Source organism: Bubalus bubalis, chromosome 24, assembly GCF_019923935.1.
Source record: "Bubalus bubalis isolate 160015118507 breed Murrah chromosome 24, NDDB_SH_1, whole genome shotgun sequence".
Classification (NCBI taxonomy): Eukaryota; Metazoa; Chordata; class Mammalia; order Artiodactyla; family Bovidae; genus Bubalus; species Bubalus bubalis.
This window is the reverse complement of record NC_059180.1, coordinates 14,900,135-14,926,314: the sequence shown is the minus strand read 5'-3', so window position 1 is coordinate 14,926,314 and position 26,180 is coordinate 14,900,135. Positions and strand designations below refer to the sequence as shown.

At 46.6% G+C, this 26,180-nt stretch overlaps 1 protein-coding gene and 1 non-coding gene across 2 annotated transcripts in view; both read left to right on the top strand.

Annotated features, from left to right (window-relative positions):
• Window positions 1-11,479, top strand: part of LOC102396526 (integrin alpha-M) — a 37,211-nt gene extending 25,732 nt beyond the window's left edge. The window contains exons 15-30 of the mRNA XM_006070383.4: window positions 315-445; window positions 528-691; window positions 3,229-3,383; window positions 3,470-3,601; window positions 3,829-3,902; window positions 4,116-4,257; window positions 4,353-4,475; window positions 5,886-5,965; window positions 7,055-7,138; window positions 7,465-7,540; window positions 8,566-8,673; window positions 8,856-8,939; window positions 9,094-9,207; window positions 9,296-9,397; window positions 9,624-9,734; window positions 10,368-11,479. Coding sequence (XP_006070445.4) covers window positions 315-445; window positions 528-691; window positions 3,229-3,383; window positions 3,470-3,601; window positions 3,829-3,902; window positions 4,116-4,257; window positions 4,353-4,475; window positions 5,886-5,965; window positions 7,055-7,138; window positions 7,465-7,540; window positions 8,566-8,673; window positions 8,856-8,939; window positions 9,094-9,207; window positions 9,296-9,397; window positions 9,624-9,734; window positions 10,368-10,439 — 1,752 coding nt within the window. The 3' untranslated portion in view covers window positions 10,440-11,479. The remainder of the gene's footprint in view (window positions 1-314; window positions 446-527; window positions 692-3,228; window positions 3,384-3,469; window positions 3,602-3,828; window positions 3,903-4,115; window positions 4,258-4,352; window positions 4,476-5,885; window positions 5,966-7,054; window positions 7,139-7,464; window positions 7,541-8,565; window positions 8,674-8,855; window positions 8,940-9,093; window positions 9,208-9,295; window positions 9,398-9,623; window positions 9,735-10,367) is intronic.
• On the top strand, window positions 2,327-2,398 carry TRNAG-UCC. The gene has a single exon. It is a non-coding gene; the product is annotated as a tRNA-Gly (tRNA).
• Window positions 11,480-26,180: the final 14,701 nt, after the last annotated feature.

Sequence of the window (26,180 nt, the reverse complement as noted above, 5' to 3'; positions counted from 1 at the left end):
GTTTGCATTTTCCTGACCACGTAAGAGAGATCCAGCTGAATCAAGAGATTCAGCTGAGTCAAATAGTATACTGTCTCTTCTTTCCTGTGAAGCTTCTTATTTTCTCTGGAAAACCCAGCAATTATGGAAATTTTTTATATCATCTCAAGGTTGTGGTTTAAAGCTGAATAATTACCCTAATTTTTGAAGAAATTGTGGGAGGCGTGACTTGAGTGGAGCCCAGACAATCTCTCCTTGGGTCACCCTGGGAGACTGAGTGACTCTCTTCTCTGTTCTTTCCCACCTCTTTCTCACCTCCTCTTTTCCACGGTCAGCGGATCACAGGCTCACAGATCTCCCCCAGGCTTCAGTATTTTGGGCAGTCACTGAGCGGGGGCCAGGACCTCACAATGGATGGACTGGTAGACTTGGCTGTCGGGGCTCAGGGGCATGTGCTGCTGCTCAGGTGAGAGCATACCAGGTATCTTCTTTTTAAGGAGTGTGTTTGCTGTACGATGGCCCCTGATGGCCCTCTGGCTTCCCCCCAGGTCACAGCCTGTGCTGAAAGTTGAGGCGACGATGGAGTTCACACCCAAGGAAGTGAAGAGGAACGTGTATGAGTGTCGTGACCCAGTGGTAAAAGGCCAGATTGCTGGGCAGGTCAAAGTCTGCCTCCAAGTTCGCAAGAGCACATGGGACCGACTGGGAGAAGGTGAGGCTGGGTGGGTGAATTTCAAGAGGTTAAATGACTGGGGACATTGATGGGCTCTGATAGCCTTCTTCAAGCTTGGATGGAATAAGCAGATGGTTCCCCTGCTAGGGCATGGGTGGGGAGGCCCAGAAAACACCACCAAAGAAGTAAGTCTCTGGCACTTCTTTACAGTCTCAGTTCTCTATAGAATGAAGGGCCCCACCCTGTGAACTAACCAGATATATTTTTTTAACTGAGAGATGGGCGAGGAGCTTGGCAAGCTCCATAGTCCATGGGGTTGCAAAGAGTTGGACATGACTTAGCAACTAAGCAGCAACAATAATTTGTTCAAAGGGGAGACTGAGTTGATTAAGCTAAACACAAACTCACAAAGCATTCAGACATGTATTTTATCACAACTAACTTGACTCCCTCCCTCATCTCTATTCTGAGTGGCATTGTGCTTGGGGTGAGAAAGAGTAACGGTGGTTCTAGAGAGAAACAAGGGGAGGAGATAAAATTAGTTTTCTAGCAATAATCTTACTGGACTGAGGAGATAGCAGTCAGCGTTCGGGCAAACAACATGGCTAGAAATTGAGAGTGAAGTCTTGGAGAGTAGAGAATTACAGAGAAGATCCCCCAAAATCTACATGGAAATTCCATACAAAGTCATTGGCTGACTTCTAAGTCATGCATTTCCAGGTCAATACTTCCAGAAACTCAGTGGAAGACAGCAACTGGAGAGCTAATGAGTTGAAAAGAAATCCAGCTGCTGGGGAAGCAGAGATTTGAGTGGGACCTTGAAAAACACCTTGGTCCTTCTATTGGGAAAATGTCTATTGAGACCGGCAAGCAAGAGAAACAACAGACAATAGATATAGACCCACAGATGATTCAAATATTAGAATTATCAAATCAGAATTTAAAATATAACTAAAATTAATATCTTCAAGAATAAAGAGGAGAGGATGGAGAACTTCATTAAAAAAATCTGGATTTCCTAAAAGTTCAATGGAAACACTAGCACTGAAAAACAAATAGAATGGAATTGAGAATTCAATACATTTAATAGCAGATTAGGAGCAGAACAAACAGATATACATCACTATATATAAAATAGGTAAACAAGGATTTACTGTATGGCACAGATAATTATATTCAATCAATATCTTGTTTAACCTATAATGGAAAAGGAGCTGAAAAATATGTATATGTATAACTGAATCACTTTGCTGTATACTTGAAACTAAAACAACACTGTTAATCAGCTATACTTCAATATAAAATAGAATTTAAAAAAGAAATGGTGGTAAAGACTTTTCTAAAACTGGTGAAAGACATCAAGATTCTCTACCAAGTCAGAGCAAGATAAATATAAAAGGAACCATAAATTGGTACATTACACCAATGCCCACAACACTAGACACTGTACCATCCCAAGGTACAAACTGCTGAAGAACAAAGACAAAGAGAAAAAAGTGAAAAGCAATATACTTTAAAAATATACTTAATTTTCTAGCTTGTAATAGAATAGGTATTAATTACTGAGCATTTATTATGTGGCAGGCACTATGCTAAATGCCTCATAGGCACAATTTTATTTTCACTGTTGGAAAGAAACAATTATTATCTTCAATTTAAAAATAAGGAGGAACTTCCCTGGTTGTCCAGTGGTTAGGGCACTGCGCTTCCAATGCAGAGGCCAGGGTTCGATCCCTGGTCAGGGAATTAGATCCCGCATGCTGCAAAAAGACCCCATGTTGTTGTTCAGTCACTAAGTTGTATCTGACTCTTTGTGACCCCATGAACTGCAGCATGCCAAGCTTCCCTGTCTCTCACCATCTCCCGTAGTTTGCTTAAATTCATGTCCATTGAGTTGGTGATGCCCTCCGAACATCTTATCCTCTGTTGCCCCATTCTCCTCCTGTCCTCAATCTTTCCCAGCCTCAGGGTCTTTTCCAATGAGTTGGTTCTTTGCATCAGGTGGCCGAAGTGTGGGAGCTTCAGCTTCAGCATCAGTCCTTCCAATGAATATTCAGGGTTGATTTCCTTTTGGAATGACTGGTTTGATCTCCTTGCAGTCCAAGGGACTGTCAAGAGTCTTCTCCAGCACCACAGTTCAAAAGCATCAGTTCTTCAGTGCTCTGCTTTCTTTATGGTCTGAGTCTCACATCCATACATAACTACTGGAAAAATCATAGCTTTGGCTAGATGGACCTTTGTCAGAGAGTGATGTCTCTGCTTTTTAATATGCTTTCTAGGTTTCTTCCAAGGAGCAAGCATCTTTTAATTTCATGGCTGCAGTGATCGTGAAGCCCAGGAAAATAAAATTTGCCACTGTTTCCACAACTAAAAGATCCTGTGTGCTGCAATTAAGACCTGGCTCAGCCAAATCAATACAGAAATAATTTTTTAAAATAAGGAAATGAGAGACACAGGGAGGTCAGCTAATGTGGCCAAAGTTGGACAGTTGGGTAGCAGAGGAACAGGGCCGCCACCTCTTGCCAGTCTGACTCCAAAGCCTAGCTCCTTAACACCATTCTTCCCCACCCCTTCAGGAGATACCCAGAGCACTATCACCTATGACCTGGCTCTGGACCCAGGTCGCCCCCATTCCCTGGCCATCTTTGATGAGACACAGAACAGCACACGCAGACGTGTAGAGACGCTGAGGCTGAGTCAGAAATGCGAGACCCTGAAGCTCCGGTTACTGGTGAGCAGGGGGTGACCATCCTCCAAGCAGGGGGTGGGCTTGTGAAGCTGAGAAGCCTGGACCACCAACCCCTCACTGTCTCTCAGGATTGTGTGGAGGACTCAGTGACCCCCATTGCTCTGCGCCTCAACTTCTCTCTGGTGGGGGAGCCTGCACACAATTATGGGGGCCTCAGGCCAGTGCTGGCTGTGGACGCTCTGAGACTCTTCACAGCCTCGGTGAGTCGGGAAGATCCCCTGAAGCGGGAAAGGGCAACTCACTCCAGTATTCTTGCCTGGAGAATCCCACAGGCAAGAAGAGCCTGGCTGCAGTTCATGGGGTCCCAAAGAGTCCGACACGACTGAGCGACTAACACTTTCACTTTATTTCAAGATTTCACTTTGCTGTTTCATTTTATATCCTGTCCCGATTTCCTTTTGTTTTTCTCATATTCTGTGTTTGGCAGCTTCCCTTTGAGAAGAACTGTGGCAACGACACCGTCTGCCAGGATGACCTCAGCATCACCTTCAATTTTATGGAGTGAGTTCCCTGTCCTCTTTTTTACCCCCAAAACTGCACCATGACCTGGCGCTCTGTTCTCCTCCTGGCCCCCAAGGGAGCCTGGCACAGAGCAGCTGCTGCCGCCTCATCCACTATCTTCTCTCTCCCAGTGTCTGTGCCTCCTTCCCTCCAGAGCACATTCGCTGCAGGGAAGCCCCCAGCCTCTCATGGCCTGGCTTCTTCCTTCCACAGCCTGGACACCCTGGTGGTGGGTGGACCCCGGGACTTGAACGTGACGGTGACTGTGAGAAACGAGGGCGAGGACTCCTACAGAACTCAGGTCACCTTCTTTTACCCGTCTGGCTTGTCCTACCGGAGGGTGTCAAGCAGCCAGGTAGCCAAACCCTTCTCAGGCTCCGTCTGACTTTGCTTGCCCCGCCCCCGTGGCTGCCGGTTGACTTCACCAGCTCTGCCTCCCTTGCCTTCCAGAACCAGCGCTCACAACGATTCTGGCGCCTGAGCTGTGAGTCTGATGTCTCCACCGAAGGGTCTGGAATCTTGAAGAGAACCAGCTGTGGCATAAACCACCCCATTTTCCCAGACAACTCGGAGGTCAGACTGCTGGCTCCTCCTCCCTTTTTCTCCTTTGTTTTCTTCTGAATTTTTCCCTAGTTCTTCTCCTTCTTCCCACACTGCAGGGCTTGTGGGATTTTAGTTCCTGGACCAGGTATTGAACTCAGGCCCTTGGCAATGAAAATGTGAAATCTTAACCACTGGACCATCAGGGAATTCCCTTCTCCTTCTTCTTTTTAAAAGTAGATCTTTCTTTCTCTCTCTTTTTTTTTTTTGAAAAAAAGTTTTGCTGAGATAAAAATCCATCTACCATTACAATACACCCATTGGGCTTCCCTGGCAGCTCAGACAATAAAGAATCTGCTTGCAATGCAGGAGACCTGGGTTTGATTCCTGGGTTGGGAAGATTCCCTGGAGAAGGGAATGGCAACCCACTCCAGTATTCTTGCCTGGAGAATTCCATGGACAGAGGAGCCTAACAGGCTATATAGTCCATGGGGTCACAAAGAGTCAGACATGACTGAATGACTAACACAAACATTCAAAGTATGTGGTCCAGGGACTTCTCTGATGGTCAAGTGGTTGAGAATCTGACTTGGAATGTAGGGGACACGGGCTTGATCCTGGGTTAGGGAACTAAGATCCTATGCCACATGCCACTGGGCAATCTAAGCTCAAGTACCACAATCTAAGCTAGAGAGTCCACACACCCCAAGACCTCATGCAGTCAAAAATGAATAAATAAATAAACTGAGAAAAGTATACAATCCAATGGCTTTTGAAATGTTCACAGAGTTGTGCATTCATCAGTGTGATCAATTTTAGAGTATTATATTTTTAATTTAATGTTTAAAATATTACTTATTTGTTTGGCTGTACTGGGTCTTAGCTGTAGCATGTGGGGTCTTTGCTGCATCATGAAGGATCTTTCAATGCAGCTCATGAACTCTCTAGTTGTGGTCCACAGGCTCAGTAGTTGTAGCGCTTGGGGTTAGTTGCTCCAAGGCATGTGGGATCTTAGTTCCCCGACCAGGTATTGAATTCGAGTCCCCTGCATTGCAAGGCAGATTCTTAACCCCTGGACAGCCTGAGTCCTAGAGTATTTTATAAACCCCCGCCAAAACACCTTGCTCCCCTTGGCCATCAGCCCATGTCTTCCCATCTGTCCCAGTTCTAGGCAACCACTAATCTATTTTCTGTCTTGAGATTCACCTATTCTGGATATTTCATATAAATGGAATCATACAATATGATGGCTTCTTTGAGCATCACGCTTTCAAGGGTTACCCATGTTGCAAGATGTATTAATACTCTGATTCTTTTTATTGCTGAATAACACTCTGTTGTATGGATGTACCACATTTTATTTACCCATTCTTCAGCTGATGAATATCTGGGATGTTTCTTCTCTCTTCCTCTTGTCACTGTCTCTCCTTTCTCCAACTCCAGATCACCTTTAATGTCACATTTGACGTGAATCCTGACACTTACTTTGGAAACAAGCTACTTCTCAAGACCAATGTTACCAGGTGAGCTATGCCTGGCTTCCCACCACATATCAGTTTTGAGGTCCCAGCCCCATGCTGATGGTAGACCATTGCCCTCTCCCCACTGGTTCTCCCTTCAGCTCATTCATTCACTCAAGAAATGCCAACTGAGCACCCACCCCATGCCCGGCATGTTGCCCAGGGCTGATGGGATAGCAACAGACAAGATGGCTGTGGTTCCTGCCTCAAGGAGGTTATAATTTAGTGGCAAGGATGGACAGGAAAGTTGATGATTACCATACAGTATGAAATGAATGATGTCCAGTGTTGTTGAGAGCTTGGTGTTCAGAGAGGAAGATTCATTTGGGCTGTGAGTTAGCCGAAAAAAGTGAAAGAAATTGTTAGTCTTTCAGTCATGTCTGACTGTTTGTGACCCCATGGACTATAGCCCACCAGGCTCCTCTGTCCAGGGAATTCTCCAGCCAAGAATACTGGAGCGGGTAGCCATTCCCTTCTCCAGGGGATCTTCTCAACCCAGGGAACAAACCCGGGTCTCCTGCATTGCAGGCAGATTCTTTACCATTTGAGCCATGAGGGAAGCCCAGCAAAGGCACAAATTGAAGGTGGGCATGAATACAGAGAGAAGGAAGTGTGGACCAAGCCATGCCGGGATACGGCAAATGTCAGGCTAAGTTTGAGCTCAGGAGGCAGAGTTGAAGGACTAGATTAGATATGGCCCATTTCATGTAATGACCGACAGGTGCTATTAGGGAGTTTGCCATTGAACTTGGGAGGGACAGGATGTGATCACCTTTGCATGCTAGAAAGATCTCTCTCCAGGAGGGCAGGGGATTAGGGCAGGAGTGGTTTTGAGTTCAGGGGACCAGTGAGAAAAAGAAGGTGCTCCAGGCATCCATCCAGGTGAGTTGGGATGGGCCTGAACTCCACGGGGCAGCCCTGGGCTTCCCTACAATCTCTATTTCCTCTGTTAGATTTAAAGGACAGTGTTTAAGATGCTGAGAGGACAGGACTCAGTGGTTGGTTGGTGCTAGAGGGTAAAGGAGAAATAGGAGAAGGAAAGGCTGATTCTCAATTCTCAAGAGCTGGTCAGAGCTCTCTGTTTCCCTTCAGTGAGAACAACATGCCGGGGAACAACAAAACTCAATTCCAGCTGGAGCTGCCTGTGAAATATGCTGTGTATATGGTGGTCACCAGGTACTGGCTTCCGCGGCTTTTTGCTCTGCCTTCACCCCTGGGCTGGACATGGCGCATCGAGCATCTGTGCGCGAGTCTGTGCACGTGTGCTTGTGTGTGTCTGAAGTTATGTGTGCACACGTGTGCATTTGTGTGTGTGTGTTGGGGGCCAAACTGGCACACGATGCAGGTCCCCCGACATGGTCCTTGCACACCGTCGTGCTCTCGCTCTCTCAGTTGCGTTTCCTGTGTGCCTTTTTACCCCTTAACACCCTTAGCCCGAGACCCCCTCCCAGGACTCCCCTGATGTTCTGTCACTTCCTGCCCCTTCTTCTTTCTCCCATCAGCCTTGAGGCCTCCACCAAATATCTCAACTTCACAGCCTCAGAGAAGACCATACACGCTATGGAGCATCAGTATCAGGTGGGGAGTGGAGAAGGAGCCTGGGGAGGGAAACCAGGTTGACAGGAAAGAACAATGGGGAGGGACTTCCCTGGGGTCCAGTGGTTAAGACTCCGTGCTTTGACTGCATGGGACACAAGTTTGATCCCTAGTCAAGAAACTAAGGTCCCACATGCCTCAGGGCAAAAAACCCAAACGTAAATCAGAAGCAGTATTTTAACAGATTCAATAAAGACTTTTTAAAAAGTTCCACTCTTCCACTGCAGGGCACACGGGTTCGGTCCTTGTCAGGGAACAAAGATCTCACATGTTGTGTTGTCAAAAAAAAAAAAAAAAAGAATGATGGGAAACATGCATGAGGTGCCTGCTTTGGGCCAGGCTCTCTTCTAAGCTTGCTCTGACTCCTCACACACACACAAGCACGTGCATCACACATGCACACACACACGTATATACATGGAACTTCCTCGGTGGCTCCGCAGTAAAGAATCTGCCTGCAATGGAGGAGACCAGGTTCAATCCCTGGGTCAGAAAGATCTCCTGGAGGAGGGCACGGCAACCCCCTCCAGTATTCTTGCCTGGAGAATCCCCATGGATAGAAGAGCCTGGCAGGATACAGTCGATAGGGTCACAGAGAGACTGAAGTGACTGAGCATGCATGTGTATACACACATGTATGTAATTACTTTTTTCTTCATCTTCCTAATGACTCTGTGATGGAGGCATTGTCGTCTCCCCCAGTTTATAGATGAAGAAACTGGGGCTCAGAGAGGTTAACAGAACACGCCCCCCGGTGTCACCCTTAGTAAGTGGAAGAGCGGCTGCTTACGACAGCCTGTTTGGCTCAGGAGTGGTATTTAACCACTACACTCTCCTACCTCTCAGAAAGCATCAGAAGGCAGGGTGCTTGGGTCTGTGAGGCCTTATTCAGTCCTGGGCCCCTTCCCAGGACTCCCCTGATGTTTGGGAGTGGGAAACCTGATTCTAGTTGCTGGTGGGGGTGGACAAGCCAGAGCCCTGATACCCACCCTTCCCCCACCATGCAGTTCAACAACCTGGGCCGGAAGAAACTGCCCATCAGTGTGGTCTTCTGGATCCCCATCCAGCTGAACAAGGTGACCGTGTGGTCCCAGCCCCAGGTCACCTTCTCCCAGGTAAGCCCAGACGGCTCTGAGGAGTGGGCCCAGCTCCTCCCTCCACAGCCCCCTGGTCTTTCCTAAAATCGTTTCTGCTTCTTCTGTTGGATTGTGGAGCCATTCCTGACCCTCTCCTGACCTGGAGGGTGGACCCAGGAGCCTCACTTCAATCCCTTCCTCACCGTGTCCCTTTTCCTCAGGACGTGTCCAGTGGATGTAACACCACAGAGGTTGCCCCTCGTCACTCTGACTTCCTGGCGGAGCTTAAGAAGAGCCCAGTGCTGGTGAGACTAAGCCCCGGCCTCAGGGCTGCACGCAGACTCTGTGCCACCCCCTCACCGTACCCAGTACCACCTCTCAACTGAGCAGCCTGGGCTCACAGGGCAAGTCCTGCATCCAGCTTTCCTGCTCACCTATCTCTTCTCCTCCCTTCCCCAGAACTGCTCCGTTGCTGTCTGCCAGAGAATCCAGTGTGCCATCCCATCCTTTGGCATCCAGGAGGAGTTCAAGGTCACCCTCAAGAGCAACTTCTCATTTGACTGGTACATCAAGGTCTGTGGGGGCCCGAGGCTTGGCTGGGCATGAGTCATGATCCTTCAGGGCCTAGGGGTCCAGCTCCCATCCTCTCTCTCTCCCACAGACTTCACACAACCACCTTCAAGTTGTGAGCAAAGCGGAGATCTTATTTGATGAGTCAGAGTTCACCCTGCTTCCAGGGCAGGATGCATTTGTGGTGGCCCAGGTATGTGTCTGGGACACAGCGCGACCATTAGAGGCAGGAGAGGAGGCTGGGCTTGTTGGGGAGAAAGAAGAATGGGCAGGAGGAGTGAGCGCTGGGCCTGGAGGGGACAGGGGACAGGGAGGGGTTAGTCATGGCATTCAGGGAGCACACAAGGTCTGACTGGGGAACCCCCAGAAACCCAGAGTCTTTCTCCTCTGATGTACCCCTCCGCCTCTCCCTGCTCCAGACAGAGACCAAGGTGGAGTCCTACGAAGTACATAACCCTGTCCCGCTGATTGTGGGCAGCTCAGTAGGGGGGCTTGTGCTCCTGGCCCTCATCTCTGCTGGTCTGTACAAGGTAACTCCCCCGGGACCCTCTTCCTGCCTGCTCCCCTCCCCCACCCCACTGCTTCTCACTCAGCACTGTCAACTCCCACTTCTGCTGCCAGTTGGGTGACCTGGGGGGGGGTGTCACAGAACCTCAGTTTCTTCAGCTGTACAATGAGACTAAGTGTAAGTGAAAGTCACTGTCTTGTCTGATTCTTTGCCACCCCATGGATTGTAGCCCACCAGGCTTCTCTGTCCATGGAATTCTCCAGGCAAGAATACTGGAGTGGGTGGCCATTTCCTTCTCCTTCCTGACCCAGGGATTGAACCTGGGTCTCCTGTATTGCAGGCAGATTCTTTACCATCTGAGTCACTAGGGAAATACCCATTTTGTGGAGGTCATTGGCTTCATAACTCTAGAGAACTTAGAATGGTCTCTGGTACAATTGCTATATAAGGAGTAGTTCTTCTTATGCTTTCTATTTCTTTCCTTTCCCAGTAGCAATGCCCTTCCTGTTCCACTTTCCCCAGGGCTCTTCTACACCCTGCCGTGTTTTTTCTTTGCATCTCTTGGTCCCCCAGTCTCCCTGCCTGTCCTGCATGGCTTTCACCCACCCCCTTCCCCCAGCCGGGTGCCCTCACTCACTTGCTTCTGCCTCCACAGCTCGGCTTCTTCAAACGACAGTACAAGGACATGATGACTGAACCTGGTCCCGATGTGGATACCCTCCAGTAACAGCTCCTTCCCCACAAGTGGCCTCCCTTGCAGCAGACAGGACGTGATGGGACCAAAGAGCGGGTGCCCAGGCTGCTGGATGGACACCTCTGTTAGGAAATCGGGGCTGTGACGTTTCACTCAGGAGCGACCTGCTTGGGTTGCCATTCTCATCCGTGTGCACAGGCATGTGTGTGTGTATGTGTGTGTGTGTGCACATGCATGAGTGTGAGTTGTGTGTGTGGCTTAGATTGCTCTTGAACCAAGATAAGTGCCTTCAGCACAAGGTCTGGGGCCAAAGGGGGTTGCTTGGGCTTCCTTGTGTGGGGGTGAAGGTGCCACTGGTTCTTCCTTGGGGGCAGAGGTGATGGTAGCTCTTGCGGGTGAACACAGAGGGAAGGCCAACAGATCCTCCCGCGCTTTCCCCTGAAGGAAGTAGGACCTACTTTGGTGGGTGAGCCTGCAGGCTGGCAGGAGCCCAAGCAGCTGGGGCTGAGCCCGCCAGCAGGAGCCTGTCTGACCATTCCACACTAGAGCTGATATGTTCAGTGCACAAAGGTGTACCTCTCTTTGTGTATTCACTTATTTATTATTTTAATGGTACTTTTATTTTTTGAATAGATGAACCTGTCTGTAGTATCAAAGTCAAAAAATGTGTAAAGGTGTATGATGAAAAGGTTCTCCTTTCCACCCTGATCTCCCGGCCATTCAGGTCTCTTGTAAAGGGTAGTCCAGGTTATGTGTTTGGAGGTCTCCTTTGCTAAGATTCTTTTTTTTTTTTTTTAAATCTCTTTTTATACAATGATTCTAGGGATATGCAAACACATACACAAATTTTTTACACAAATGGCAGCATGCATTATTTATACTGTTCTACATCTTGCCTTTTTCATGAATATGGCTCTGACATTGTTTTTTTTATCAAGATGTAAAGTACGTTCTCATTCTTTTATATAGTGGCTCTGTATTCTACTATGTGGGTGGATCCTAAGCCTGGGAGGTACATTGTTTCCAATCTCACAGTGACAAAAATGGTGGATTAATAAATTGAATGTATGTGGTTTTTGCGTATGTGTAAGCTAATTTATAGGATACATTCGCAGAAATTTGAGTTCTCTGAGAGGCAATCCCAAGAGAAGAATTTGAGTGAAAGATGCTTATTTAAGAGAGACCCCAGGGAATACCAGTAGGGAAGGAACGTGAGCTGGGAGGGAAACGCAGGCAGTAAAGGGTGTATTACAGAGGTACCACTACGAGCTTGTCGAGTGTAACTCGGCTGGGGAGGTCTGGGAGATAAAGTAGAACCCCCACCTTGACGCTTCCTACCTGTGCAGAGAAGGTACACAGACAGATACACCATGTTGTTCAGTTGCTAAGTTGTGCCTGATTCTTTGCAACCTCATGGGTTGCAGCACACCAGGATTTTTCTGTCCTTCACTGTCTCCTGGAGTTTGCTCAAATTCATGTCCATTGAGTCAGTGATGCCGTCTAGCCGTCTCATCCTCTGTCATCCCCTTCTCTTCCTGCTTTCAATCTTTCCTGGCATCAGGGTCTTTTTCAATGGATATACCATGCCCCATAGTTATTGGCTGAGAGTTGCTCTTAGTGGAGAAGGAAGTGTTAATTCCCTGACACCTCCAGCCAGACCTGAATGGAGGCAGAGCGGGCTCTGGTGGCCAGAGAAAGGGCTGCAGATGCTGCCGGTTGGAAGTCCACCAAGGGAGCATAGCTGTGCCCTGGCACGGCCTGCAGGGATCGGGGCAGGGCACCAATAGCACTTGCTTTCCCGAGTGTGTACAGGTGAAGTTTTGTTGCCTGTTTCTAGGTAGCCTTCCCTCCTCTGGGGAGTTCTCCCGCTGCCCTTCTCCCAACCTTCACCAATGCAGCACCCACCACTCTGCCCTTAGTACCCGCCCTACTTGTCACACCAGTCCTGCTAAGTGGCCATATCTTGGTATTTACTTTGAATTTCACTTTCGAGGAAGCTGAGGCTTTGCAAGATTATCCTAATTGCTTGAGGTCATACGCTAAGTGGGGCTTCCCTGGTGGCTCAGATGGTAAAGAATCTGCATACCATGTAGAAGACCCAGGTTCAATCCCTGGTTCAGGAAGGTCCCCTGGAGAAGAGAATGGCTACCCACTCCAGCATTCCAGCCTGGAGAATCCCATGGACAGAGGAGCCTGGCAGGTTACAGTCCATGGGGTCACAAAGGGTCAGATGGGATTGAGCAACTAACACTTTCACTTTTCATACAGATAAGGAAGTGGTGGAGGTGGGATTCAAACCTGGCTCAGTCTGATTCCGTAGCTTTTCTCTTTTGCTGTCCTGACGGCGTCAAAGGAATGGCCTGCAGCAGGCATGAGGGAGGTTGATAAAAATGGCAAGTACATGCAGTTCATTGAGAGACAAGGAAGTTATGGCTTAGATGGACATCTGCTCCGGATGATTTAGGACGGAGGGCAGGTGAGGGAAGATTCCTGGGGAAGGCGATCCCTGACTCAAGTAGGGGCAGGAGCCTTCCAGTCAGAGGGCAGCAGAGTCGGGGCTGGAAGAGTGGGTGGGAGCCTGGGCATATGTGCTTTGTGAGCCAGAGTGAGGAGTTTCAGTTTTATTCAAAATGCAATAAGATGTCATCGAAGGGTGACCCATAAGACAATGGCCCTTTGTATCTTTGTTGCTATTCAGTTGTTAAATCATGTCTGACTCTTCGCAACCCCATGGACTATAGCTCTCCAGGCTCCTTTGTCCATAGGATTTCCCAGGCAAAAATACTGGAGTAGGTTGCCATTTCCTTCTTCAGGGAATCTTCCTGACCCAGGGATTGAACGCATGTCTCCTGTATTGACAGGCAAATTCTTCACCACTGAGCTACCAGGGAAGTCCACCTTGAAATGGTTCTACACAATTTCTTTTTCTGACTTTAGAACCCTTAAAATTACTTTCTTCTTCCTTAAATTGAAAGAAAAAGGACCTCAAGATCTCCAGAGTCCTTAACTGACCCAGGAAAGGAGAGGGCCTCTGTACCTCCAGGCAGCAGTCCTTGGACAAGCAATCAAGGCTCAAAGTCCACATAGCCTCTTTGCATTGGAAGCTTGTGTTGAATTTAGCCAGCTAGGAGCTTAATGGTGGGTTAAAAAGTAAATTATTTCTAGTGACAAATTACCCTAGCATGACCCCAAAGTTACTAATAAACAGGGCCATAAATCTCTGGTGAAGAAGCAGATAAACCTGGGAAAGTCTGTCCTTGGTTTTACTTTTGGGGATCCCTTGGTTCAAAATAAATCTCTGCAACCTCCAGCCTTCTTTTCTTACTTAGCTGTTGTTTAGTTGCTAAGTCTGACTTTTTGTGACCCCTGTAGTATGCCAGGAGAAGGCAATGGCACCCTACTCCAGTACTGTTGCTTGGAAAACCCCATGGACAGAGGAGCCTGGTAGGCTGCAGTCCATGGGGTCGCTCAGAGTCGGACGCGACTGAGCGACTTCACTTTCACTTTTCACTTTCATGCATTGGAGAAGGAAATGGCAACCCACTCCAGTGTTCTTGCCTGGAGAATCCCAGGGACGGGGGAGCCTGGTGGGCTGCAGCCTATGGGGTCGCACAGAGTCGGACACGACTGAAGCGACTTAGCAGCAGCAGCAGCAGCAGTAGTATGCCAGGCTCCTCCGTCCTCCAGGATCTCCCGGAGTTTGCTCAAATTCAAGTCCATTGAGTCGGTGATGGTATCTAACCATCTCATCTTTTGTTGCCCCCTTCTCCTCCTGCCCTCAGTCTTTCCCAACATCAAGGTCTTTTCGAACGAGTTGGCTCTCTGAATCAGGTGGCCACAATACGGGAGCTTCAGCTTTAGCATCAGTCCTTCCAAGGAAGGAATATTCAGGGTTGATTTCCTTGAGGATTGACTGATTTATCTCCTTGCAGTCCAAGGGACTCTCAAGAGTCTTCTCCAACACCACACTTCGAAAGCATCAATTCCTTGTTGCTTAGCCTTCTTTATGGTCCACCTCTCACATACATACACGGTTACTGGAAGAAACATAGCTTTGACTATGTGGACCTTTGTCAGCAGAGTGATGCCTCTTCTTTTTAACATGCCATCTAGGTTTGTCATAGCTTTCCTTCCAAGGAGCAAGTGTCTTTTAATTTCATGGCTGTAGTCACTGTCCATGATTTTGTGATTTTGCAGCCCAAGAAAATAAAATCTGTCTCTGCTTCTACATTTTCCCCATCCATTTGCCATGAAGTGATGGGACCAGATACCATGATCTTAGTTTTCTGGATGCTGAGTTTCAAACCAGGTTTTTTACTCTCCTCTTTCACCGTCATCAAAAGGGTATTCATCTTTAGTTCCTCTTCCCTTCCTGCCATTAGAGTAGTATCACCTGCATATCTGAGGTTGTAGATATTTCTCCTGGCAATCTTAATTCTAGCTTGTGATATTAATACTTACAGTTTAGAAAAGAGATTTCTAACTGACAATCCTTGGGGCAAATCCAGCCTTCAGGTTTTATTTAGCACTCCTGGTTTTGTTTACTTGCTTTTGATTAGTTCCTGACCTTTTAAAAGGGAGAGGTTTCTCAGAGAAATTCAGATTTATGGTTTCTCTTGAAAAATGGGAAATGTTTGACAAAACAAGGTGACAGCTTGGCAGAGTCACCCTGTAAGCAGGGCAGCTCACTCCATGGACCACTCGTGCCTCTGAGGCCCAGCCTGTTATATTTAAGGGGACCTCTGAGGCCCTGTGTGCACTGGCCTCTGCTTACCTCTATAGCTCATCTGCTCCTGCCCTCCCCTCTCAACCTCATGTGTCTCAAAGGCATCATAATTAGGCTGACCAACTAGGACCCTTTTGAAAGTGAAGTGTGTTAGTTGCTAAGTTATGTCTGACTCTTTGCAATCCCATGGATTATAGTCCAACAGGCTCCTCTGTCCATGGAATTCTCCAGGCAAGGATACTGGAGTGTGTTGTCATTCCCTTCTCCAGGGGATCTTTCCAAACCAGAGATCGAACTCAGGTCTCCTGCATTGCAGGCAGATTCTTTACTATCTGAGTCACCAGGCAAGACTTGAAAATGAAAGGGAATGTGATTAGTAATTACATTGGGATTGAGGCCTCAACATGATCTATTGGGACGGATCAGCATGTACCTGTGTTCCCCCATACTCTCTCTCAATCCCAGTCTTTGCCCACACGGCGCCAGACTCACTTCCTTAGGACAAGATCTGGAACCTGGAACAATTGCTAAATATATGTGTTAAGTAAATGAATGAATAGGCTTGGATTACCCAGTTTTCTGTTCTCAAGCTCTCTACCAGAAGACAGAGCTCTCAAAAAATCTGTTCCCCAGACTTTCCTGGTGGTCCAGTGGTTAAGTGGCCTGTCAACGCAGGGGACACGGGTTCCACCCCTGCTGCAGGAAGATTCCACATGCTGCAGGGCAACTAAACCTGTGTGCTACAACTGCTGAAGCCTGTGTGCCTTAGAGCTTGTGCTCTGCAACAAGAGAAGCCACAGAAATGAGAAGCCCCCGCACCACAACTAGGGAGTTGCCTCCGCTCACTGTAACCAGAGGAAGCCTGCATGCATCAATGAAGACACAAAGTAAGTAAAAAAGTAAGTAAGCCAAAAGTAAGTAAAACCTGTTTTCCTGCATTCTAATACATTTCTTCAGGCTCGAATAGTATCTAACTATATGTGGGTGCGCTTAGTCGCTCAGTCGTGTCCAACTCTTTGTGACCCAATGGGACTACAGCCCACCAGGCTCCTCTGTCCATGGGAATCTCCAGGCAAGAAAACTGGAGTGGGTTGCCATTCCCTTCTCCAGGTGATCTTCCCCAGCAAGGATCAAACTCAGTTGTCCTGCATTGCAGGCGGATTCTTGACCATCTGAGCCACCAGGGAAACCCTACTATATGTGACCACTTCACATTTGCTAAACAGAGAGACTGAATTCACAAATGGACAGTGGGTAGACACAGAACTCTGACCCCACAATCTGTAGCAACCAGCTCAAAAAACTCACCCATCATCTAGGGGAACCAGTTCAGGAAGCCAGCCTGCTACCTGTCCATCAGACTAGACAGTCATGCCGTCTCACCTCTGTGGGCTGCAGCCATGGCTGGGAACTGAGGGCTGACCGTGGAGCATCTAGATGGGAGTTGGAATGGTCTCTTGAAGAGAAATCCAGGAGATAAGGCTTATCACCAACACTTCAGACCCAACCCCTCTTACTCAAACCACCTCATTTCTGCTCTTTCTTGTTTCCCAGTGACAGGTTTTCTTTTCCCTTTTTTTCCCCACAGAATTTAGCTATAAATGAAATATGAAGATTTTGTTTTCATTCCAGCGAAATCTCTTGTCAGCTGTGAAAGTTTGAGCAAAGACAATCCTTTTGCTTTCTCTGTTTTTTTTTTTTTTTTCCCATGCTCGAGTGCCCAGCTTCTTCCTCTTTCTTCACTCATCCTTATCTTTCTGGCACTTTCCTCCTCCACCAGGTGTGTGTTTGCTGTGTCCCCTAACATCCTTCTATTCCTCCACTTAATTGCTGCAGCCTTAACTCAGCCTAAACATATTGCTGTTTTATCCCAAGTTTGCCCCCAAATTCAAGTTAGTCTGCTTCCTGGAAAGGCTGCTTCTGGCTTGTTCAGAGGCAGCTTTCTGATTTTTTCAATTACTGGGCGGGCCACAGGGGGATCTGGGCTGAGCACTCAGTCCATGAACTTCAAATCTGTGCAGATGCTCCTGGTGTGCACACACCCACCCATCCATCCATGGGCAAATTACCTGCCCTTCCATTACCCATCCATCCACATACCCAACAGTAGGGCCTCCTCCAGTTTTGATGCCCATCCTTGGTGAGACATGGAGAAAGAGCATCTTCTCTTAGTTCCCAGCCAGAGGGCATCACCTTTAATTCTCCACAAAGGAAGACAGACTGGGAACCCCCCTCCCCATCAGCTGATAGCAACTGCAGCATCAGAGGGAGGCAGTGCTATTTTCCTCCCACATGACTGAGCTGCAGCAGAGACTAGGATGAAAGTGAGAGAATGAGAGAAAGTCGCTGAGTCATGTCCGACTCTTTGCGACCCAATAGACTATACGGTCCATGGAATTCTCCAGGCCAGAATACTGGAGTGGGTAGCCTTTTCCTTCTCCAGGGGATCTTCCCAGCCCAGGGATCAAACCCAGGTCCCCTGAATTGCAGGCAGATTCTTTACCAGCTGAGCCACAAGGGAAGCTCAGAATGGGAACCGCTACAAATTATTTTCAAGGGAACACATTCGCTTTCCCTTGAAAGTGCTGAATCAGTACCCAGAATCAGTGCTGCCGTTTCCTCTTTTTAATGATTTTTTGATGTGGACCATTTTTAAAAAGTCTTTATTGAATTTGCTATAATATTGCTTCTGTTTTGGTTTTTTGGCTACCAAGCATGTGGGATCTTAGCCCCCTGGCCAGTGATCAGACCCGCACCCTCTGCACTGCAAGGTGAGGGCTTAATCGCTGGAACGCTGGGCAGGGCCCAGCACTGCCTTCCTTTAACTTCGTGCATGCATCAGATATTGATGGGGTACTTCCTGGAAGAGCACAATCCCTACATTGAAGAGGTCTAAAGTCCCCATTTCAGTCCCTGGCCCATCAAATTATTCCTTTTTTTGTTTGTTTTGGTCTAAGCTTCTTCTTCTGAGACCCACCAAAGCAGAACTAACCACTTTCTCCAGGTCACTCTGAGGTCTAGCAAAACTTCTATTTGAATGCATCAGACTATTGTCTCCCCTGTAGGGTATGATCTCTCTGAAGGCTAGCTCCCTTTCCTGTGTGTTTTGCTTCCCCAGCAGCCGACCTGCAGCCTGAATCACATGAGCAGCTCCTATGTATGGGATGAATGGTTGAGTGAAACAATGCTATCCAGGCTGGAGGTGGGGGAGAGAGAAGGGAAGTGACATTATCAGCAACGTGGGGAAACCTTCAGCATCTTGAAACCTGTCTTCACCTTGTACTAGCTGGGCAAACAGACGCAAATGACTCAGCTTCTCTCTGCCTCACTTCTGCATCTGTGAAATGGAATAATAGCAGCCCCGTTCCCCTAGGACTGCTGTGAAGATTCAATGAACTAATAGATGGAAAGTGCTCAGTGGTATAAATAACCCATTGGAAAACTGCACAGAAGACCTAAATAGACATTTTCCCAAAGAAGATATATAAATGGAATACCGGCATGTGGAAAGATAGTCAACATCACTAATAATCAGAAAATGCAAATCAAACCCACAGTGAGATTTCACTTTCCACTTGTCAGAATGGCTATTACTAAAAAGACAACAATTAAGTGGTGAGGAGGATGTGGAGAAAAGGGAAGCTTCATGCACTGTTTTTGCTGTTATTGTCGGTGGTGGCAATGTATATTGACATATGGAAAACAGTATGGAGGTTCCTCAGAAAAGTAAAAACAGAACCACTAGGTGATCCAGAAATTTCACTTCTGGGTATTTTTCTCAAGAAAACAAAAGCACTAATTAAAAAAAATATATGCATCCCTACGTTCATTGAAGCATTATCTACAATAGCCAAGATACGGAAACAATCTGTGTCCACCAACAGATCTATGGATAAAGAAGTGGCATATATATATAATGCCAATGGACTCCTACTTAGCCACAAAAATAATGAAATATTGTCATTTGTGATAACACCAATGGACCTAGAAGCTATTATGTTAAGTGAAATAAGTCAAAGACAAATACTTTGTGATTTCACTTGTATGTGGAATCTAAAAAACAAATGAACAAACATAACTAAACAGAAACAGAGTCCTAAATATAGAGGACAAACAGGTGGCTGGCAGAGGGGAAAGAAATGGGAAAGAGAGAAAAATAAGTGAGAAAGATTAAGAGATATGAGCTTCCAGTTGCAAACTAAAAGAGTCATGGGTATAAAATGTACAGTGTGGGCAATATAATCAATAACCTTGTAATATCCTCTTATGGTGACAGATGACAACTAGACTTATCATGGTGATTATTTTGATGTATAGAAATATCAAATCATTATGTTGTATACCAGGCAGGATAGTATTATAGGTCAATTACACTTCCAAAAACAAACAGATAAACTCAGAAAAAGAGATCAGATTTGTGGCTACTAGAGGCAGGGAGTAGGGGCTGGGGAATCAGATGAAGGTAGTCAAAAGGTACAAACTTTCACATAAGTATTATGGGATTTTGTTTTATGGTCCTGCGGCAGGGCATATGAGATCTTAGTTCCCCAAGCAGGGATTGAACCTGTGACGCCTGCATTGGAACTGTGGAGTCTTAACCACTGGACCCAGTCTTAGGGATGTAACGTACAATGTGATAAATATAATTAACACTGCTGTACGTTATAAATGAAAATTGTTGAGAGTAAATCTTAAGAGTTCTCATTACAAGGAAAACATTTTTTCTACATCTTTATTGATGTACGTACATGAGATGATAGATATTCATTAAGCCTCTAATAGAAAAAGGAGTATGTCAAGGCTGTATATTTAACTTATATGCAGAGTACATCATGAGAAACGCTGGACTGGAGGAAACACAAGCTGGAATCAAGATTGCCAAGAGAAATATCAATAACCTCAGATATGCAGATGACACCACCCTTATGGCAGAAGGTGAAGAGGAACTCAAAAGCCTCTTGATGAAAGTGAAAGTGGAGAGTGAAAAAGTTAGCTTAAAGCTCAACATTCAGAAAACGAAGATCATGGCATGCGGTCCCATCACTTCATGGGAAATAGATGGGGAAACAGTGGAAACAGTGTCAGACTTTATTTTTTTGGGCTCCAAAATCACTGCAGATGGTGACTGCAGCCATGAAATTAAACGACGCTTACTCCTTGGAAGGAAAGTTATGACCAACCTAGATAGCATATTCAAAAGCAGAGACATTACTTTGCCAACAAAGGTCTGTCTAGTCAAGGCTATGGTTTTTCCTGTGGTCATGTATGGATGTGAGAGTTGGACTATGAAGAAAGCTGAGCGCCAAAGAATTGATGCTTTTGAACTGTGGTGTTGGAGAAGGCTCTTGAGAGTCCCTTGGACTGCAAGGAGATCCAACCAGTCCATTCTGAAGGAGATCAGCCCTGGGATTTCTTTGGAAGGAATGATGCTAAAGCTGAAACTCCAGTACTTTGGCCACCTTATGCGAAGAGTTGACTCATTGGAAAAGACTCTGATGCTGGGAGGGATTGGGGGCAGGAGGAGAAGGGGACGACAGAGGATGAGATGGCTGGATGGCATCACTGACTCGATGGACATGAGTCTGGGTGAACTCCGGGAGTTGGTGATGGACAGGGAGGCCTGGCATGCTGCGATTCATGGGGTCGCAAAGAGTCGGACGCAACTGAGCGACTGAACTGAACTGAAGCCTCTAATAGTCATCATTTCATGAAGTACATTAGTCAAATCATTACACTGTATGTTTTAAACTCACACAGTGCTATAGGTCAATTATATATCAATAAAACTGGAAAAAAAAGTTCACACTGATAAAAATGTTAGGATTATCACAGTTCCTTTGTTCTGCCATCAAGATGTTATTACCTGGGACTTCCCTGGTGGCTCAGTGGTTAAGAATCCATCTGCCAATGCAGGGCACACGGGTTCTATCCCTGGTCTGGGAAGATTCTGCATGCCGTGGAGCAACTAAGCTTGTGCACCACAACTACTGAGTCCACGCTCTAGAGCCTGAGCTCCGCAACAAGAGAAGCCACACAATGAGAAGCCTGTGTGTACCACAAGGAAGAGTAAACCCCATTCACCGCAACTAGAGAAAGCCCAAGCATAGCAACAGAGACCCAGCGCAACCAAGATGTTACTACTCTATGCCTGCTTCTCTCTTCCATGTCCTATGCTTTGCAGGCATTGGGTAAAATCCTCTATCGATCCCAAATCACCCATCACACCAGAACTCCATGCCCAGGAATCCAGGAGTGTAGGGAGAACCAGAGGCTTTTGAAGAGAAGCATCTTCCTGATGGGGCTTCCCAGTTGGTGCTAGTGGTGAATCCGCCTGCCAATGTAGGAGACGTGGGTTTGATCCCTGGGTCGGAAAGTCCCCTAGAGTAGGAAGTGGCAACCCACTCCAGTATTCTTGCATGGAAAATTCCATGGACAGAGGAGCCTGGTGGGCTTATAGTCTATGGGGTCACAAAGAGTTGGACATGGCTGAGTGATTGAGCATATGCACACACAAATACACCTTCCTGAGTACCTACGTGCCCGCGTGTATTTCTACACTACAGAATTCAAATAAGTTCTGTTTTGAGAAAACTCAGAGGTGAGGTAGACAGGTGTTCCTTTGAAGACAGAGAAGTGAGATGGATTGTTTGCAGCAAGAGGAAGGGCTGAAACTATGGAAAATCCGGTAAAGCCCTGTGGGCAAGCAAAGGGTAGAAACACACGAGAAATCTGAGGGTTTCTGCCCACTAAATTTCTGTTCTCTTATTTCCATGGGGAAAAAAAAACTCACATGACAGACTGCAGATTATTCAGTTCCACTTAACTCGGGTAAACCAGACCTGAATTAAAACAGCTTTTGTCCTGGTTTCTCTAACCCACTCCCCACAACCACCTCCATCCCCTGCCCATACATGGTAGACCAAATGCAGCCCCTCCTACCCTACCATCCTTCTGGAATCTTCTTCAGCCCCTCTGAGCTCAGAGACAGAGCAGAAACTTATGGAGTCAGAAATGTCAGCAGTGGGAAGGCTGGCTGTTCTTCAAACCTCCCCAGACCACCCCTCTGCCCTTGACTGCTTGCCCCAAGTTTGACCAGGACTCTGAACACCCTAGGGGTGCCAAATAGACAAAGCTGGATGTGACTGACTGCACTGAGGAGATGAGTAACTGGGATGTCCGCCCCTTCCTTGCCTATATCATCCCCTTTACTGTCATCCTTTTTTTCTGGAAATGTCAAAGTCATGAATCACTGAAATGGGGCTTTGAGTTTTAGACACCCTAAGGTCTTTGCTGGAGCCTCATTGGCCTCATCTGTAAAATGGGTGGGTTGAATTAAGGACACATTCTGTTCTACAGTTTTATGATCCAAGTCTTCCTTACCAAAGGCGAGGTACCTTATCTTGACTTTTCTCTGAAGCATCATGGAAGTATGTGAGCAGAGTGAGAGAGGGGATGGAGTCTTACTGGTCCAGGATTCTTATCTTATCTGTCCTCACCCATCCAGGGTGAAATCCGTGTCTAAGGAAAGAGAGTGACGGTAAGGCCAGGTTCAAGGTTCTTTGAAGGCCGGTGGCCTCTGTCCATAACACTAGCCCCGAGTCTCCCAGACTTCTGGTTTAAGTTATTTCTGGTTGTCTTTTATCATCTTCAGGATCTGGGCCACTTCTCTTTTCTCTTTGCTGGGTTTTTCTGCCACCATTTCCTTCTTGGAATTGAACCCCTGCACCCTTGCTCACTTGCTCTCAAATTTCGTTCATGGCAAAAGATTCCAGAGGGCTTCCCTGGTGGCTCAGTGGTAAAGAATCCATGTGCCAATGCTGGAGACTCAGCTTCAGTCCCTAGGTAGGGAAGACCCCTTGGAGAAGGAAACGGCTACCCTCTCCAGTATTCTTGCCTGGGAAATCCCATGGACAGAGGAGCCTGGTGGGCTACAGTCCATGGGGTTGCAAGAGTCGGACACGACTGAGTGAATAAATGACAACAACCCTCATTCACTCACTCTCAAATTTTCTTCATCACCAAGAATTCCAGGGCCCTTCTCCAGCCATATTTTGTCTGAGGTCTCCTCAGGGCTGCTCCTCTCTCTGGGTGATATTGCTGCCCCAAGTCCCTCTCCCACTGCCCTGGGACCACTCACTCCAGGGTCACCAACAGCCTCTGTATCCAGATTCAGAGACTTCTCATTTCTTACCTCACTTGATGGCAGCCTGTGATGTTGTTCACATTCCTTCTCTCCAGGCTGCCTTTTCACTGTGTCCTTCTCGCTCTTTCTTTTTTTTCTGAAGATTTTGTTAACATGGACCATTTTAAAAGTCTTTGGAATTTAAGTGCATGTTAGTGACTTACAGACCCTTTTTAACAACAACAACAACAACAAAACCCCAAGAACTAATGTAGTAACAGTTCATAAAACAGAACTTACAAAACCACTAATGTACACAGATATTGCATTTTATTCTGATAAAATATCTTTCAACTACAAATTGTCACAGTAAAAGAGAATTTTATTCTTAAACAGGTAAAATGCTTATTTCATTATTTTTTTTACATTTTTCATAACAAACTGATATTTATTTAAAATGCTATACTTTAATCAAAAAATCTTATTCTTTCCCTTGACTTTAAAAAAATTATTTATTTTAATTGGAGGATAATTGCTTTGCAGTGTTGTGATGGTTTTTGTCATATGTGAGTATGAATCGAACATAGGTGTGTGTGTGTCCCCTCCATCCTGAAACCCCCTCTTACATCCCGCCCCACCCTATTCCTCCAGGTAAAAAAAATAAATAAATAAAATAAGAGTCTTCATTGAATTTCCTACAATATTATTTCTGTTTCATTTTGTAAGATTTGTTTATTTATTTATTTATTGGCTGTGCTTGGTCTTCGTTGCTGAGCGGGCTTTTCTCTAGTTGCGGTGCACGCACTTCTCGGGGTGGTGGCTTCTCTCTGGAGCATGTGCGCTCAGTAGCTCAGTAGTTGTGGCACATGGGCTTCAGTAGCTGTGGCCCAAGGGGCTCAGGTGCCCTGTGGCGTGATCTTCCCGGACCAGGGATCGAACCCATTGTCCCCTGCATTGGCAGGAGGATTCTTAAACACTGGACCACCAGAAAAGTCCTATTTCTGTTGTTCACATTCTGATCTTTTGGCTGCAAGGCATGTGGCATCTTAGCTCCCTGACCAGGGATTGAATCTGCACACCCTCCATTAAACACTGGACTTCCGGGGAAGTCCCTCTTCTCCTTTTTGGACACTTTCCTTCCCAACCTTCTTGAGCCCTTTGTGGCCATCATGGGTGTTTTCCTGTGACCCAGGCCAGGCCCATTTTTCTCCTTCATTTTCATACTCCCATCAGGATCTCACCCAGCACTTCTGCCGATGGTTCCAGAATTCGTTTCCAGCCCAGGCTTTTCTCCCAGATCCAGCCCCACACACCCTTCATGATGTGGCAGCTTCTCCACTTGAGAAGCCCACTTTCCTAACACAGTAATCATCATAGCATAGTAAGCTAAGGCTTCCCTGGGGGCGCTAGTGGTAAAGAACCCGCCTGTCAATGCAGGAGACAAAAGAGACGCAGGTTTGATCCCTGGATTGGGAAGATCCCCTGGAGGAGGGCATGGCAACCCACTCCAGTATTCTCACCTGGAGACTCCCCATGGACAGAGGAGCCTGGCAGGCTACAGTCCCTTGGGTTGCAAAGAGTCAGACACAACTGAAGTGACTTATCACTCATGCAACAGTAAGTTAACCATCAATAACAAAAGTTCACAAATACTCTTCTGAGCATTTTCACACTTACTAAGTCACCTGCCCCAACAATAATAGGAAGTGTGTATTTTTATTATCACCTCGTTTTGCAGAGGAGGAAATGGTCAGAGAGGTCAGAAGAGCCTAAACTTTTTTTAACTTTAAAAAATGTTATTTCTTTTAGTTTGTATTTTTATCAAAGTTATTCATAGGCACAGTCAAATTGTTTCACAAGCTTTGCTATGAAAAATAGCTGTCCTTTATCCTTCCCCTCCACACCTTCCTCTCTGGGAGCAGTCATTTTCAATGAAAGAGGCCAAGCTCTTATTTTTAAATTTTAATTTGTTTTTATGATTTTCAAAAATTTATTGGCAGGCGATGGTACCCCACTCCAGTACTCTTGCTTGGAAAATCCCATGGACAGAGGACCCTGGTAGGCTGCAGTCCATGGGGTCACTAAGAGTTGGACACGACTGAGCGACTTCACTTTCACTTTTCACCTTCATGCATTGGAGAAGTAAATGGCAACCCACTCCAGTGTTCTTGCCTGGAGAATCCCAGGGACAGGGGAGCCTGGTGGGCTGCCGTCTGTGGGGTCGCACAGAGTCGGACACGACTGAAGCGACTTAGCAGCAGTTGATTTACAGTGTTGTGTTAGTTTCTGCTGTACAGCAATGTGAATCAGTTATACATGTATCTACTCTTTTAAAAATTCTTTTCCCATATAGGTCATTACAGAGTATTGAGAAGAGTTCCCTGTGCTAAACAGTAGGCCTTATTAGGTATCTATTTTATACATGGCAGTGTGTATATGTCCATCCTAGACTCCCAGTTTATCCCTCCCCACCCCACCCCCTTTACCCTTGGTAACCCTGTTTGTTTTCTCCATCTGAGACTCTATTTCTGTTTTGCAATTAAGTTCCTTTGTACCATTTTTTTTTAGATTCCGCATTTGAGTGATAGCACATACTTGATTTCCTCTGACTTATTTCATTCAGTCTGACCTTCTCTAGGTCCATTCATGTTGCTGCAAATGACATTATTTCATTCTTTTTTATAAACCCAAACTCTTAGAACAACATATTTTGGTTCCCTTAACACGGAAGTTGGCCGCACCCCCCACCCCTCCCCACTCCTACCCTCCAGCTCGGGGACTGTCATCAGCGTTCATGCCTTAGGGATCAGTCAGCCTTCAGTTCGTCCCCATGGCCACCAGCTCACCCACTCATCACTTCTCTCCTGCCCAACCCGTCTTCAACCAGCTCCCAAGGAATCCATGCCCCACACAGCCCCCTTTTCTA